We start from the raw sequence: 17,523 nt of genomic DNA on the forward strand, positions 1-17,523 counted from the left end.
GTAAAAAGCTCACAGAGACAGACAACGTCTCTCCACTTTCTGGATGTCCACACGAACAGGCTTGGAGGCCTTCCAGAAGATTTTGAGAACTTGATGAACCTCGAGTACCTGGATCTCAGCAGCAATTCTAACTATATGGTGTCTCTCCCGGAATCGATCGGGGGTCTCACGTCTCTCATCGAGTTAAATATCAGTTACAATCAAATCACAGCATTGCCTGCGTCTATTGGGTGCTTGGAAAAGTTGCAATTTCTTAAGGTGGAAGGGAATCCTCCGGTTGTGCCCCCTCCCCATGTGGTAGATTGGGGTCTGGACGCTATTAAGGAGTACATTTGGCAGACCAAAGAAAAGAAGGCAAGAGATATTACAAATAAAGTTATGACAACAAACGAAGAAAAATCCATTTTCAATCTAATATAATAATAATTTCTTTGGTTTTTCTCTAACAGATAAATGAATGGTTATGCACATGGCTTGAGGCCCATGTCAAGAAATATCTTAAGCGATGTGGAAGGGAATCCTCCGGTTGTGCCCCCTCCCCATGTGGTAGATTGGGGTCTGGACGCTATTAAGGAGTACATTTGGCAGACCAAAGAAAAGAAGGCAAGAGATATTACAAATAAAGTTATGACAACAAACGAAGAAAAATCCATTTTCAATCTAATATAATAATAATTTCTTTGGTTTTTCTCTAACAGATAAATGAATGGTTATGCACATGGCTTGAGGCCCATGTCAAGAAATATCTTAAGCGATGTGCTGTAATAGCTGTTTCCAATTAGAGTGAGTGAAGTGTTGATATTTTTAATATGGGAATTTTTTGTTGGCAGAGAATGAAAGGAATGTTTCCAATTTTATTGTTGCAAGTACAAAAAGTTCTAAGATCAGATATTTTTTATAGGAATGTTTCCAATCAAATCAACGATTGAAAGTGTCTCACTAACCGAGGAGAATAAAAGTGTTGACAATTGTTGATGCATAGGAAAGGCCTATCGACCTAATAATGATAATTATTATTTATAAAGATTACGATTAATTAATGAAAAATATTAAATATTAAATTATTAACAAAATTAAATAATATAGTGAAGCATTTGGTCAACAATATTATAATTTTTTAAATTAAATTTCTACACTAATAAATATTCACTTTAATGATAGCGGACCCAATCTAACTCCATCGAACCACCCGAAACCACCTCGCTTCCCCATTGTACGAATAACTCATAAAAGATTAAGACTCTAAAAAGATGATGGCATTGCCTATTGTACTCTTATTTCATAAAAGATTAAGATTATGAACTCATTAATCACCGTCCCGGTCAGCGCATCAATACAGAGGAAGTGTATATGAATTCTCTACAGCAGAAACAATTAGAAGTGGGCAGTAATTCTCATACCCTTGGTTAGTTTGGAATACTGCCTATTGTACTATCGGAGTAATAACCACTTTAAAAGTGTGATATTCTACCATAACGTCGGCTTCGTTGCTTCTGCGTTACTCGTCGACAGGTTAGTTTTGATGCACATGAAAATGGGTTAAAATTGCTGTCCTTCAAATGTCTGACCGAATTGCCAATTTGCGGGCGCGACGTTATAGGATGTGATGGTTCTCCCATCGCTCGTGGTGACCTGGAAGAACAGAGTCTGCCCATTCAAATAAGAGTTGCTCTGCCAATTCTGTCCCCAGTTGCGGGACATTGCTTGCCAACCGGCGTTGGAACCTTTGATGGAAACCGCCTCCACATCCCCTGCCCCTCCTACGTTGGTAATGAGCACCAAATTGAAGTAGGAGTGCCCATTAATCGTGAATCTAACTCCTCCCTTCCTCGCGCATGGAACCCTGCACGGATATATATTAATCTTGCAGCTTAGCATTTCATGGCAATTAAAGTCAAGTTGGGAATAAATTCTCAGATTGAAGAATAGGAATATAGTGTTGACGCACTAATTAGGGTAATAATTAATTAATTACCTTCTGAAGATGACTGGAACAATGCCACTTCTGTATATGGCGATCTGTTGAAACGCAGGCTGAGCCATGTCGAAATGTTGGAGAGGTGGATTGCACCATCCTCCATTGTCGTTGGGAAGAGCAGAGTTAGGGGGGCAGAGGTTAGTAGCAGTAATTGTCACAGTGCCTGGTAGACACCACTGAGGGTCGGAGTGGTGGTCGCATTTCATTTCATAACAGGCTCCGCAAGTAGCGCCATTGTTGAAAAGCGCCGTGCTCAGAGCTGCAGTGTTCGTTCCATATCCTTGGCTATACAAATTGCCGTATCCACACGCACCGCCTGTCAAATTAATTTCACCATCGATTTGCTTTAGCTAACATATGGTATTAAATTACTAATCTAAAGCTGAAACTGCAAAGCGAATAGTGTCTGCGCCCACCCACACGTCCACAGGGCGGGAGTTTGTGGAGGTATGAACTTACCCATTGTGCCCGATGCATCGCTGCCACCGTAAAACGTAGCATGTGCAGATTGCCAGCCACTATCTAGTGCACAAGCCGCGCCAGCTATCCACAAGAAACTGAACATTGTGGCCAGTGTTAAAGGCGCCATTTTACTGTCGCTTAATATAAGTAGACTTCAACTGAACTGATATCTGGGGTGAGAAGTGATGCCTGAATCCACAACCGAGTCTTGGACTGGTTTCCCCATAAATAGAATTGGGAGGTGGACCGCGAGTGGCGTTACCCATCGCAGCGTGCGGAGATATGATTTGCTGTCAAGTTATTTGGTGGACGTACGTGGCACGTTCAAAGAAACGCTGGCCGGCAGCCACGTTTATTATATTCAAAGGTCCGACCATCCTGTAACCGCCACGGCCGGTGGGCAACGATTAAGCGTATAATTTCTCTCTACTGAAAAGTAGGTTGAGAACGAAAGGTTTATGCTTATTCGTGTCTTCGCTCGAATTTAGGAACTATTTTTATAAATTATATATATAAATTGGTACAAATGTTATTATTTATCAACACCTATATTGCATGTGCATGGATTTTCTTATTTTTTCAATGAAGTGGGGGAGCGAAGCAAGAATTTTCAAATGCAAAACATGGAAACTGTATCAACGGTCTCAACGCTGAATCACGTGTCCAAGCGGTCAGAGCCGAAGTGAGTATGGCATTTAAATTTGCAGAGGTTGAAGTTGTTTCTATTGATGAATAACTTTATAAAATATATTTGCTACTACACAAATAACCATGATTTCGATTGAAACTATACTAATTACAAGATAGAAAGTTATATCTGCTTGGTTGTGTGCAGTACTACAAATTTATCATTAAACATACAACCAGTTCTAAATACATGCATGATGAAGACATTTTCAAACATCATCTCTACTCCAACATAATCTCTACTCTAACATAGAAATATAAGCTATTTAATTTTTAATTTGATAGGAAATCCAATCCACTATATTAATAATGATGCAATGATAATTATTAACGAGTGTGGATAGTCCAATAATATGAGAAAATATTTCTCAACAAAAAAAAATATTAACATGAAAAAAAAATACTTATATTCATAAAAGATCAAATATCATATTAAATTTCAATTAAAACAATTTAGCTTATCACACATGTCACAACTTTCTTTTATAAAAGAAAAACAAAATAAATAAAAATATTAAAAAGTAATTCATTAAAATCAATACCATATCTTTCATCAAAAATAAAATAACTTAATGCATACAACAAGTAAATAAAACCCACACGATAATTTGTTAGTGAAATGCCAAAGAGTATGGGTATGAGTAAGATGATAACGCAATATCTACCTTTCCTTCAATCATTTCTATTTTAGAAATCTAGTAAGTGCACATATAGTTACCCATCTCTTTTATTGAATGAAGATAGTTTTACATTTTGGTATTATGTTAAATTTTGTAGTTTTTGAATTTCCAACATAAAGTTGGTTTTTTTAAGCAATTAATATAGTTTTCTTTTTTTTATTGGTCCTTTTTTTTATTGCGAAACTTTCCAATTTTTATTTTAGAAATTTAGTAAGCGCCCATCTTTTTTATCAGGAAACTTTCCAAATACGATAGGAAATAGGCTTTGTAATGGTAAGTTAAACAACTTAAATGATATTTGTAGGAAATAGGCTTTGTAATGGTAAGTTAAACAACCTAAATGATATTTGTATGTAAAAGTTGTAGTATATGCTTTTTCTTGCTACCACATTTTATAGGGATTTTGTATTTTTAAGTTCTTATATATTATATTAAAAGGTAATTTTTGTCCCTTGTGATGATCTTCTATAAATGAAGACATTTACATAGAGTTATATGAGTTATTATTGTTTAAATGAAGATATTTACCTAGAGTTATATGAGTTATTATTGTTTTAATTTTTATTGTTATGTTTTTTAATTTTATTGGTTAATAATATTTTGGAGAAGTTCATTATATTATTAGGCTCTTTATAAATTCTCTCGTTCTATTGGTCTTTTCTTTCTTTATTTCATTTTCCAAATGAAAATATATTTTTCTAAATTATTGATAAATTTTGTAAATTTTCTAAAGTAAAGATTTTTGAAACTATCGATATTTTTTTTTTTACAATTTATTCAAACTAATATTGCATTTCATAGATTATAAGAATTTCATAAAATGAATTAGAAAAGAAATAAAGCAGGAGTCATTAGTCATTATTCTAGTATATATATAAAAGATGAAAAAAAATTAAAATTAATTGTCACCAACGGACCACCGGCCTTTCCAGTAGTGTCGATCATATTGTGGTCAGACTTTTGAAAATAAGAACCCCTAGTTCCAGTGGTGTCGGTCATATTTTGGTCAGACTTTTGAAAATAAGATCCCCTAGTTCCAGTCGTGTCGGTCATATTGTGGTCAGACTCTTGAAAATAAGAACCCCTTGGTCATCGCAATATTCACCTGATTCTTGAATCCAGTGTGCAGATGTCCGTAAGGCGGAAAATGACCATGGTCACCGACAGTTTGAACGGGCGGTGCATGTGCACTGTGCACCCAACGACTCTCTCCGCTCGTTGCGGTGGGTGCCGGCGTTAGCGGAAAAAATTTCGATAACTTATCGAGCTCCCGATTCTATATATATTTTGGAGATCTGTTGGAGTCCACCAATCAGCCATCGATTGAGATGATCGGTTCTGCTTTCCATTCTTCGTAGTTCTATCGTCAGATATTCATTAAGCGAGCATCTATTTCGCTGTGAAATGGCGCCCGTAATACAACGTTCGGTTTCTTGTGGATAGCTGGTGCAGCTTATGCACTAGGTAGCGACTGGCAATCCGCGCATGCTACGTTTTACGGTGGCAGCGATGCGTCAGGCACAATGGGTAAGTTCAATCTTCGACAATCGACGCCTGCATGGTCCTAGATATAAGTTCAAAAATATTGGCTTCATTTTCAGCTTTAGATCATTATTTAATACCATATGTTAGCTAAGCAAATCGGTGAAATTAATTTTCAGCTTTAGATCATTATTTAATACCATATGTTAGCTAGATCATTATGAAGGCTGACGGGAGAACTATCACTTCCTATAACATTGCTCCTGCAAATTGGCAATTTGGCCAGACGTTCGAAGGACTGCAATTTTAAGCCATTCTAATATGTATCAAGGCTAACTTGTGTAAGAGTAACGCTGAAGCGAAGAAGCGGAGGTGATCCGACAATATCACCCGCTTTTAAGTGGTTATTACTCCGAGAGTACTTCAGGAGGCTAGTATTCATAATGTTGAATAGGATACGCAAATTAGCCCCCGATTCTGATTGTTGCTGTAGCATAGAATTGATGTATGCATCGCGTATAGAGCTGTACCGCTAACTTGGGGTGGCGATATTTTGTATTAGTACCATATTTCTCCTCAATTGCATAATTGGGAGTCTCGATAGCTTCATTTTAATCGCTTATCGAAGTTGGTAGAGATTTTCATGACCTTCACTTTTGCATAATCTAAAATTGGTTCTGGTAGCCATCTTCTTTCGGGTTGATAAATTGAGATGACAAGAGTTACAATCATGTACCGTTGAATGTTTGGAGTAGAGTAGTATGTGTGTTTTTTAAATGTTTTAATCGATGAAATTTACCATTTTGAGATTATCACCGTTTCAACTGAATCTGAATCACCGTTTCCACCGAATATAACACAAATACGGGGAATTTAGATGTTGCAGAGGACTTAAGTCCATAAAGGTTATGACTTATATTTATTTTAACTAGCATAAATTTATTTTAAATACAGATTTAAAAGGTTAAAATTTGACGGGCATTTTGTCTGCCAGAAGGCATTCAATACGTTGAAAAAGTTTAAATAACCATGTGAGATGACGTGGTTTCAAGAGTGAAGAACATATTTTTGATGGCTTATAATATTCTGAAAACGTTATTAATATGTTAACGTTAAAATCTAAAATAAAATAAAATCTTTATCATCAAAATAATTAACATATAAAAATAATTTAAAAATTATGCAAATCCAAATCTCCAATAGGTGTCTGGTTTTAATAGACTTTTAAATTAGTTAAAGTCCATTGGAAAATAAGTGAAGCATGTTTAGGAATTCATTTTCTTTCTTTACAGATTACCTTTTTTTTCATAACAATTAATGTGGAGAATTTCATGATATATGAAATTATATATCTAAAACTACTATAAGAAAAATCTTACTTCGATCCTCTCTGATGTCAGATGGGATCGGATTAGGCAGGAAAACAACTTAGTTCGATCGGTAGATTTACTGTGAACACTCCTACTCCACAGATCAATTTGTAACCATCACTTAAACTCTGGAAAATTCATCTGGAACAAGCGGGCTGACCATCACTGTCAAACGTTATGAGTACGGCCTTTAATACCACCAGAGATCACTTGAAAGCGAGTGATATTGTTGCAACATCTCCTGGGCTATTAGTGCCCACATTATATAGAATGGGAAGGTGGACAAGCTGCCTTTCTTCCTACTGCCTAAACTCTCGGTATTTCTAAGGCATCCTGCCGTACCCCAGGAAACTCTAGATATGTCTAAGACATCCCGCCGTACCCAAGGAATAACATTGCCGCATTCGTATACGCAATGGGGTCCTCTGCACAAGGTATTCTATAATTCCACGACTTCGCCAAATATTCTCTCTAGAGAGACTCTTGCACAGGGTGTTGGTGATGGGCGACATTTAAGCCTTGACTATCGCTGCCTGCTATCCTTTCGCTTTATGAATGACGAAGACCCTTAACGTTTTTTTATATATTGATGTGAATGATAGCTGTGCATGAGCACGCAGTTAAAATGGAATTCTTTTCAAAATCTACCTATTCTTTCTTTAACTTTTTTCTTTTCAAAAAGTTTCAACATAAAATTTTCTTTTCCAAATTTAAATTTAGTTTAAAAAGGTTCTAAATTCTAGTTTGGTATCTGCGGACGTGCATCACGTAATAATGGGGAGACATCCAAATTTAAATTTAGTTTAAAAAGGTTATAACTTCAAAATTCTAGAGTTTGGTATCTGCCAACATCCATAACGTAATAATTGCGAGACATCGATGCAGATTCATTTTAGTCAAAAGGTTAATTCTAATTTTTAGTTATTTTCCAATTCATAATTTTTGGGTTTTTTTTTTTTTCAAATTTGAGTTTCAATCCCATTGTAAAGATGCAGATAAGGTAATTATTTATTTATTTTTACGCTTTTGTATGCTTTGGATGTGTCAACCACGAGGATGCTGATATAAATGCAGAAATAAGTATCAATGTAAAGGCCACTAATACTTATTTTGTTAGAGATTCTATAATATAATGTTGTGTAAAAACGGGTATGTATTTATTTGATGGTGAATATTAATGGTTAAGTTATCACACAATAGTAAATACTGTTTATTAATATAAATATATTTCATAAAGATAATGATGACAAGATTATTTACTTACTTAATTATTTCTATCGGTCATTTAATTGGTTATTTTTTTAATAATTTGAATTTCAATGTTATTGTAAAGATGCAGATAAAGTGAGTTGACAGGTAGGCGCGACCTGGCCTCAGCTCTTTGCAACCTAGGGTTTTCTGCTCGCCCCTGCAACGGCGCAGTCTGAACCCTCCCTGCTTCTATTCTCCATCAGCCTTCCTCCTAGAAACAACAATTGCTGGCATAGATCGCACTGCAATGGCTGACCCTTAGGGGGGGCTTCAAAGCCTTCCCCCTCAACCAAGAGAGATAACCAAGCGAAGGAACCGACAAAGCCTTCCGGTCCAGAACAAGTAAACATGGATACAAGAGATTTCCCAATGCAAGATACGACAAACGCTCCCACTGATCAGTCAGATAGGCGTAGTGAAGTACAAGAAGGAAAGATTGGGCAACAGGAAATGCCCAAGGTTACATCAACGACATGCAAACCCATAGCAGCTGAATGACCCAAGATAGAACTTCCCAGCCAAAGAATTAATGATCAAATCCAGTACATGAAGGACCATGCGCTCATTGGAAAATTTATTAGATACTGGTCAACTGAAAAAGATTTGCAAGGATGGATCTCTACCAAGTGGAAACCCAAGGGACATGTCACCCTATAGCTAGGACCAAAAGGGTTTTTAACTGCGATTTCCATTTGCATCAAAGACCGGAATAGGGTTATGGAAGAAGGTCCCTACTTCTTCAACTTCTCTGGTCTGTATTTAAGGGAATGGGTAGAGAGATTTAACCCGGACAAGGAGGATTTCAGCTGGGCACCAGTTTGGATCCGAATGTACTCGCTCCCGTTGGAATACTGGGACGAAGAATCGCTGAGAGACATTGGCAAGGGGCTAGGGGAGTTTATAAAAATTGCTGAGGAAACGAAGCTGCGCAGATACACCTCCTATGCCCATATTTGTGTCTTCATGCGCCTAGACAAAGCCCTTCCGGACTCGGTAAGTCTCTTCCATGATGAATTTGAATGGATCCAACCCTTAGATTTTGAACATGTACCCTTTCGCTGTCGCAAGTGTCATGCCCATGGGCATCTTTTTCGGGACTGCCCTCTAAATGCTAAACCCCAAACCTCAGATCCCTCAGACAAGTCGGCTCATGATGGCTTTACCAAGGTTGCAAATTGAAAAAGATCGCATAAAAAACCCTCCTCCGGGAAAAATCCCATGCAGGACGCTGCCTCCATTCCCTCCACAAGCAATAGCTTTGAGGTTCTTGCTAAAACTTCAGAAGACCCACCGCAGAGCATTTTGCCAATCCCACCGTTGATCATCACGACCTCTCCCCCCCCTGTCTGGCTCTTCTCCCACTCCCCTGCCCCTGAGTGACAACATCGGGATTCCTGAGGCGGCTTGAAAGGACCCTGATTGGAAATCTAATGGAATGGATGTTGATGATATCCCCAGCCAGACCCTGCACTTAGCGATCACCTCAGCAAAAAGCACTCAGACGCAACATATGGAAGAAGAACATGAGAGCATTGATTTGGGAGGACTTGACATCTTCGAGCTTGAACAAGCATGCAGAAGGAAAGACTGCGGCAATATTCAAGAGCATCAACTCAATACCCTGGAAGTCATCATCTCCAGGGCTTACCAGCAACAACAACTAGGCATACAACCGGACAGTCAATGGGATGGCAGTTTCTTTCCTAAGGACTCCAAAAAACGTGGAAGAAAGACAGATCTTCACAGAACTATTACAATAGGGAAAATCCTGGTAGACTCAGGCAGATACACTAAGTCGACAAAGTACTACAAGCCTACCACAAATAGTGAATCGTGAAGCTCACTTCATGGAATCTAAGAGGGCTCAATAACCCCGGCAAACTCAGAATGATAAAAAACATGATAAAGCAGGAGCAGCCCCAGATCTTCTTGATGCAAAAAACGAAATGTAATAGTAACACTCTTGTAAACATCCTCTCTAAAGCATGGCCAGGTTGTCACTCGATTGCAATGGATGCTTCGGGTGCCTCCAGGGGACTGGAAATTGCCTAGAACACGCAAGCTATAACGCTCTCAGACTTTCATGCCTCCCATCACATTATACAGGCTACTTTTCATATAATTGGCACCAACATTCATGGCCATCTCTCCAATGTCTACTTCCCACAGGACGCAGGCAACAAAATTGCTATTTTAGACACAATAGAACCGCTCAACTTCAATAGACTCCATCCTCTTTGGATCATTGGAGGAGACTTCAACATGATCAACAAGCTGGAGGAAAAGCAGGGAGGCCGAGCCAAGCTGGAATAGGAAAATGGCCATTTTAAAGATTTTATCCAAAACAATATGCTAATTGATCTGCAATTCTGTAATGGAATGCACATCTGGAGCAATCGCAGGGTTGTGCGACTTCAAATTGCTTCCAAACTAGACAAATTCCTCATTTCAGATAATGCAATGCATCTTGGGGGCGACATTTCGGCATCAATTCTTCTATTTTCAGGCTCAAATCATTGGCCTATCTCTCTCCAATGGCAAAGACCAGGCAACTCTACCAGGTGTCCTTTCCGCTTCGAAGCTTTTTGGCTTACCCACCCCGCCTTCAATGACCTCATCAGATCCACCTGGACCAACTTCCCTTCGCCAGAGGGATAAAAAATGTTTCAGTTTCAACAGAAACTCAAATTCCTGAAATCCCAAATCAAGCGTTGGAATCAAGAGACTTTTGGCAACATCTTCCAGGCTTAGCAAGATCTAAACAAAGAAATGAGAGAACTCCAGCAACAGATAATCATATAGGGTTACAAAGAAGAGACTTTGGAACAGGAAAAGCTCATTCACAATCAATTGGAGGAGAGAAGAAAGCAGGAAGAAATTCTCTGGAAGCAAAAATCTAGAATCGGATGGCTGAAAGGAGAAAGGAACACTAAATTCTTCCACAGAACCACAATACAGAGAAGAATGCACAACACCATCTCTTTCATACAGAAGCGAGGGGGAGAATGAGTGGAAAGCCATGCAGAGATCGAACGAGAGTTTATCAATCACTTCCAGGAGGTCCATCAAGAACCCCAAATTGATAGACGGCTTGCTATAGAAAGGATCACTCAAAATGTGCCAAAAATTATCACAGAAGAACACAACCAGCTTCTTCTTCGACCAGTAATGCCTCAAGAGGTGGATTTGGCTATGAACCAGCTCAAGGAGGGCAAAGCTCCTGGTCCGGATGGCTTCACTACTACCTTTTTCCACTCTTTCTGGGATCTTATCAAAGAGGAGGTGTGGCTAGTGGTGGAGGAATCGCACACTCTTCATTGGCTCCTCCCCTCTCTGAACTCAACTTTCATCGCCCTCATCCCAAAAGAAGAGAATACCAGTACTCCAAACAAATTCCGTCCAATCGCACTATGCAATGTTATTTACAAGGTGATATCCAAAGTCATTGCTAACAAGTTGAAGCCGCTTTTGCCCTTTCTCATATTGCCTGAACAATCTGGATACGTAGAAGGAAGACAAATATTGGACGACATTATCCTCACTCATGGAATCATACACTCCCTCAAGCACTCCAAACAGGCAGGTATGATTCTCAAGATTGACATCTCTAAAGCTTTTGATAAGTTAAGCTGGACCTATATTCAAAAAATGCTAACAGCCTTTGGTTTTTCCCCAATGTGGGTTCGATGGATTCAGAGTTTAATTTCCACAATTTTTTTCTCTATCCTCATAAATGGCATACCCTCTCGACCTTTCAACCCCTCTAGAGGCATCAGACAAGGAGATCCACTTTCCCCATTCCTTTTTGTTCTAATGGCGGAAGGTCTAGGTCGCCATATCAAACATGCCCTCCTCTCCCAGCATCTCAAAGGTCTATCCATACACAACTCTCCAGCCATCACTCATCAACAGTTCGTGGATGACAACATGTTGTTTGGGTATCCTTATGTTCGGGAAGCCTCCTTTTTTAAATCCCTTTTGAATGATTTCTCTGATGCTTCAGGGACGAGCATAAACACAGCCAAATCACAGATATTATTTTTTCACACCCCCCCATTACTCAGCAGGCTATTACTAATGCGGGAGCAGTTATGTTGTAGGGAAAAGTATCCGACTCGGATGACCCTAACCCACTCTAAGGGTGACAGTTCCTTAGCAACAACTGTAAAACAAACTAATGAAAGTTTACTTCTTTATGAAAGCAAAAGAGAATGGAGGAAGCACTAACCGTTGCCTTGCGCTTAATGTCGAATCCAAACTCTCCTCTTTGGCCGCTTGCTCCTAGCTCTTTGTCCTTCTGCTCGCCCAGCTACAATGAGATCCTGCACAATGACAAAGAAGGAAACTACAAGAGGCATGCAATCATAACTGGTTCATGGATTAGTGTAAACCAAACATGCAATCATCACAATATATAATTGAACAAAAGCACATAGAAGAACCTCAATAGCTTTTATTAATGAAGAAATAAAGGTTCTGAGAGGATTACAACCATTGCAGGCTCCAACCCAGCAACACCTCCCAGCAGAAAGAATTTCTCTTCTTCACCTCTCTCAAACAATCACCCAATAACTCAAGAATGAAACCAACAGCATATCATTACTTTGCACAAAATTCCAGCCTCCTGAGCTCATAGGAGAGAGCTCAATATATAGATGAATTGAGAAAGGATGAGTCAGCTTGCAACTGATGTGTAGCTGCCTTGTGTCCTCTCTCTCTTCAGTTAATCTTTAGTTGATCTTCAGTTCTTGAGTCCACTTGGTGAACCTTGCTTCCACTTGGAGAAACAAAGCCTCTGACTCATCACAAGGCGAAATACCTGATCCAAGTGTCAATTTTGGAAGATTCCAAAGCTATGACTCACTCTGCCACATGTCCAAACTCGCCCAACGCAGGTGGGCTTTGTTCTGCCTGCTTTGCAACGCAGGTACACCATGGAGCAGTTGTGTTTCAGCGCAGAAACCCAGTGGAGCACCTGCTTTGATTTCAGGATTGCTTGTTTTTGAGTGTTTTCAGGTGGAGAACTGATCTGAGAGCTGTTGGTTTGCTGACCTTGTTCCTCTAGGGGTAGGAACATCATGTTTAGGGAACTTTGGATCCCTTGGATTATTGACAATTCATGCTTGTTGCTGCAAGGCACAAAATTGTCTATAACAAGTTAGCCAAGGGAAATTATTGTAAATAATAGACATAGGGGGGTCATGCATTTTAGGAATGAATTTCCTAAGTAGTATTTTAAGTGTGATTTAAATTAGATGCTTACAAATAAATAAATAATAGCATGAGTATTCCCATGATTCTAGAAGTAAGGGAGAGCTTTTAGGCATAAAAGAAATAGATGTGGATAAGGAGGCTTTTCTGTTTTAAAACAGAGAAAAGATAGAATAAAGCCTCAAGAAGCTTTTTACCATATATGCATGCATGTAAAAGCTTTAGGCTTTTGATACCAATGTTTATTATATATATGAATGTAAGCCTACGGGTAAGGGGAGCCACCAGAGGAGAGAATTTGGCTTGTGAGAGGAGAGGCACCAGAATTGATAATCGGGCCTGTGAGAGAGTGCAGTATTGATTGTTAGGCCTGTGTGCCTATGTATTTGTGTGCATGCATATGAGACCGAAGTCTCAATGTGAATTCATGCTTTTATATTGATATATGTAGTGTTTTCTGACTATGTCAAACAGAGGGAGTCTGTTAATGCGTATTGAAAGTATGGAATTGTTTTATTTCCCGCATAATGGTTGATCGGAACCACATGTTGTTTCCCTTTAACTGCTGCATCCGCTGGCCTGTCTGAGTTTTATAAGCTAGCATATAATTCTGTTTACCTAGAGGAATTACGCATAATTCCCTTAAGCAGAACATTGGCGGAACTGAAGACTTATTAAAATTGGTCCAGACCCATATCGGGTTCGAACCCAATATCGCATCGGAGAAGGGCTTAGAACAGTCTTGTAGAAGCTCCGACATATATCAGAGCCGAAATCTTATAAAGTTGAATATAAACCTATATCAGGTCTGAAGCCAGCATCGCATCGGAGGGGAGGCTTGACACTGCCGAAGTGTAAGCTCCGATAGCCGAAGACGAAATTATTATAAGCTCAAGCAGAAGGGCTTTCAGGTTCGTCGTTTCAGAGGTGAAAGGGTTATGGTTTGTAGCGACCGTCGATAGACGGACCGCCAAAATATATAGAGCGCAGCACATAACCTTTCGGGTCCAGGAGGAACCTCGACACGGTTAAGCGGCGAGCTCCGAAATCCGGAGCCGAAATATTATATAGACTAGCTGAAGATTATGTCGGGTCCGCACCTCGTCGGAGGTCAAGCCTTAAGTGTTTATTGAAGACCGCCGAAATCTGGACCCGCCGAAATTTCTGAAGGCGGATATATAAGGGTTGAAGTCCGAGCGTTGGAGTTAGAGCGGGTTTTATGGTTAGTTCTGTGTATTGACATATATTATATGATATATAGCCGCGGGGGTTAAGATATATATATAAAGCCTGTGTGAAGGTTGATTAAAGGCTCGGATGGTGGCTTCCGAAGGTTGATTATAAAGCGTCGATAAAAGGTGGCTTTGATTCTAAGTAAGTCCATGGTTTATAATAGGCTTATAGCCTAAGCTGGAGCTTCTGATAGGACTTTGTGGCCATATCCACAGGTCCAAGGGCTGAGTTTTTATTTAAGAAAGGGGATTTTGGGCTTGTACCAGATCTCTTTTCATCAGGTGGTATCAGAGCAGGGAAAGTTTCCTGCGGGGAAAGAATTCCAGAAAAAGGAAAAGTTGATATCAGAGAAGGATTGAGGTAAAAGCAGCACTACTGTTAGAACAGAAATAAAGTAAGGAAGATTTCTGTGAAGAGGAACATGCACACAGGAAAAGGCAATGAGCTGAATGATGGAAGACTACAGTGGGAGATGTAGCAGTCCAGCAGAGGATTGGAGTAAGTTCTGGTTGGTTTCTCAAGCAGAGGACAGGCCATTCAAGGTGTAGAAGAAGATAGGTAATATGTTATGCTCTGTTTTAAATTAAGAGTATGTTTTATGTTAATGCACAGGTGATAGCAAGAGAAGCTGTGAGAGAAGAACCAAGTGAGTTCTTAAAGACAGAGTAAGGAGAATACTCTTATAGAGAAGTGGCAGTGAACCTAAAGAATCCAATAAGAAATTGGATAGAGAGGACAACTGAAGTGTTCTCAGGAGAGAGTGAGAGGATTGCAGAAGCCTAGAAGGAGCAAAGGTGTTGCTCAGGAGAAGGTTCCAGACAAAGGACCGTGCTTACCAAAAGACTAAGTAAGGAGAGCTTAGTGAGCTAAGATTGCAGCCAGGAGGACTAGCTGTTGCAGAGGCTTGTTGCAAAGGAGAATCAATAGACGTTGAAGAATGTTGCAGATGAGAGAAGCCTGAAAGAGAAGTGGAGAATGCTCGAAAGGTTCCAGCAGAGGACCGGTGATTACCAAAAGACCAGATTCAGAGGGAAGGATTGGTGAGGTAAGTGGCAGCAAAAGAGTTTGTTGTTGTAGAGGCGTGATGCATCTCATGGGTGAGAAACTCATGGCGAAGAAGATGACTACTAAAAGTCATAAAGGAGATAGCCAAGGTTCAGGAAAAAGCTACAGTAGAGGACATAAGAAAGAGGATGCCAACGTAAATGGCAAGAAGATAAGTCTAGAGGAAGTTGAAATGGAAGAATACATTTGTGAACCAGAACAAGGAGAATTTCTGGGAGATAGTGGAGATGAAGACTTGAAGACTGAAACTTCAAGTAAGACTAAGGGGTCATATGGTTTTAAATCTGACAATTTGTGGATGTTTGCAGGTGAAAGAAAATTGGCTGATATTGTCATGAAGAAGGAAAAAGACCAGCAGAATCAAAATTCTGTTCTGGAAAAGCATAAGGTAGATAGACCTTATATACAGCTGGAGAAGTTGATCATGGAGAATTAGGGAAGAGGTCTAGAGAAATTCCACAGAGATGAGATGACTGCAGAAGTTCGAGAAAGAGAGATTGCAGTAATGAAGGTACAATTGCAGGTACTAGAAAAATGGCTGCAAGAGCAGAAAAATCAAAATAGAAAATGGATCTTTCCACTGAAGGGGAAGAGAGTGATTTGGTGACAATTACAGAGGAGGTTGAGGAAAACTGTGATTGCCTTGCTAAAAAAGGAGCTTAGAGTTCTTGTGCCAGAGATGGGAATTGAAGATTCTAAATGCAGATTTGTTCGGAAAGAAGCAATGGAGGAAGCAGTCAAGACTGAAAAGCCTTGTGGTTTTAAAACTAATGAGTTGTGAATGTTTGCAGGTACAGAACAAGAAGATGAACAAGCTTTGGAGTTTGTCCAAGAAGAATTGAAAGTGGAGGTTTCCATTGGTGAAATAGAAGAGAAGATCATTGATGATTTCTTGAACTATTGGGCAGATCTAGATCAGCTGGATAATGTGAACTCTTGTGTTTTTATAGCTTACAATTGTGATGTGATCACATGTTTTACTGAGAAGGATGTGCAATCTTGTGAAGCTCTTACAATACAAGAGGAAGTTCTTGTGAATAAGGAAGAGGATCAGCTTAAAGAGCTGGTATATAAACCAACAGTTGAGACTGTTGAACTCTGTGATTTTCAAACTAAAAGTTTGTGTGTGAATGCAGGGACTATAAGTGATGATGAAATACTGCAACAATGCCATAGAGAAATTGCATTGTTGGAATACTGGTTGGAGAATCCAGAGTATGACATGGAGATTGCAGAAGAAAGAGTTCGGTATAGTGAACTAGAGGAGAACGACATCATGGAAACAGATGGTATGATAGGAAGACTGGTTGATAGTCTTGAGAGTTCTTTAGAGAATTCTTTGGGAAGAGAGAATTAGCATACTGATGTGCTGATTGAGAGGGAGAATTCAAAACAGCATACTGAGGTGCTGGCAGAGGGAAGTAAGGCACTGATGCCTTATGATTTTTGTTTTAAAAAATGTTTTGTGAATGTAGGTATTATCACAACTGTTGAAAGACATTTGACTCAGTTGAGAAGTCAAATGAAGGAGAAAGACGAGAATTCTATGGAAATTTCTAATCCATGGAATAAGGACGTTATGTTGTTGGAAAGGATGCTGAATGATCATAATTTAGTACATAAAGAATCTCAATTCCATAATTGGGAGTTGCAGATGCATAGAGATGAAGATAGCATAAATGAGTACACAATGTACCAGTCCAGTAAGTTGCTGATAGGAGAAGGTAAGGAAGAAGTTTTCCGTTGTAGAAAACAAGAGGGCATGGATGATTGGGTGGCAGTAAAAAATCAGCATCTTGAAGATTTATTGGACAAGGAAATTGAATTAATTAGAAGAATCATGTTGAAAGTGTCTCAGAAAAATACATTAGCAAGGAAGAGAAGTAGCAGAAGCAGCAACAAAATAAAGAGAGAGACAGATTGGGAAAGTGCAGCAAGTGGAGCAAGACAGAATAAAGTGTGGAGACCTGGAGAAGAACAACAGACAGAAGCAGCGACAAATGAGAAGTTACAACACAAGATATGGGATCCAGGAATACCAAGACCACAAGACACATGATCAGGAGATCATGAATTTTTTCTACCTTGGGAGTCTGATGCGGGA

General features: G+C 39.3%; 2 protein-coding genes across 2 annotated transcripts; one reads left to right on the forward strand and one right to left on the reverse strand.

The window, feature by feature from the left end:
* Positions 1-1,539: 1,539 nt before the first annotated feature.
* LOC149164749 (expansin-A2-like) lies at positions 1,540-2,567 on the reverse strand. The gene is made up of 3 exons (XM_089430974.1): positions 2,438-2,567; positions 1,976-2,294; positions 1,540-1,843 (listed from the first exon to the last, which is right to left on the reverse strand). The coding sequence occupies exons 1-3, from the start codon at positions 2,565-2,567 to the stop codon at positions 1,540-1,542; spliced, it is 753 nt and encodes a 250-aa protein (XP_089287100.1).
* Positions 2,568-8,627: 6,060 nt separating this feature from the next.
* Positions 8,628-9,089, forward strand: LOC149164750 (uncharacterized). The gene has a single exon (XM_089429598.1). It carries the CDS (start codon positions 8,628-8,630, stop codon positions 9,087-9,089), a length of 462 nt encoding a protein of 153 aa, XP_089285724.1.
* The last annotated feature ends 8,434 nt before the right edge of the window (positions 9,090-17,523 follow it).

The sequence above is a fragment of the Pinus tabuliformis genome, chromosome 5_1, assembly GCF_031772625.1.
Source record: "Pinus tabuliformis cultivar Carrire ecotype Pingquan chromosome 5_1, CPIR1, whole genome shotgun sequence".
Classification (NCBI taxonomy): Eukaryota; Viridiplantae; Streptophyta; class Pinopsida; order Pinales; family Pinaceae; genus Pinus; species Pinus tabuliformis.

Bases quoted from the DNA above. Each gene is read 5' to 3' on its own strand.
- LOC149164749 (XM_089430974.1), bottom strand. From the start codon at position 2,567: ATGGCGCCTTTAACACTGGCCACAATGTTCAGTTTCTTGTGGATAGCT. The intron at 2,295-2,437 runs GTAAGTTCATAC...TTAATTTGACAG, and splicing joins CGATGCATCGGGCACAATGG to GCGGTGCGTGTGGATACGGC. The intron at 1,844-1,975 runs GTAATTAATTAA...ATATCCGTGCAG, and splicing joins GTTCCAGTCATCTTCAGAAG to GGTTCCATGCGCGAGGAAGG.
- LOC149164750 (XM_089429598.1), top strand. From the start codon at position 8,628: ATGGAAGAAGGTCCCTACTTCTTCAACTTCTCTGGTCTGTATTTAAGG.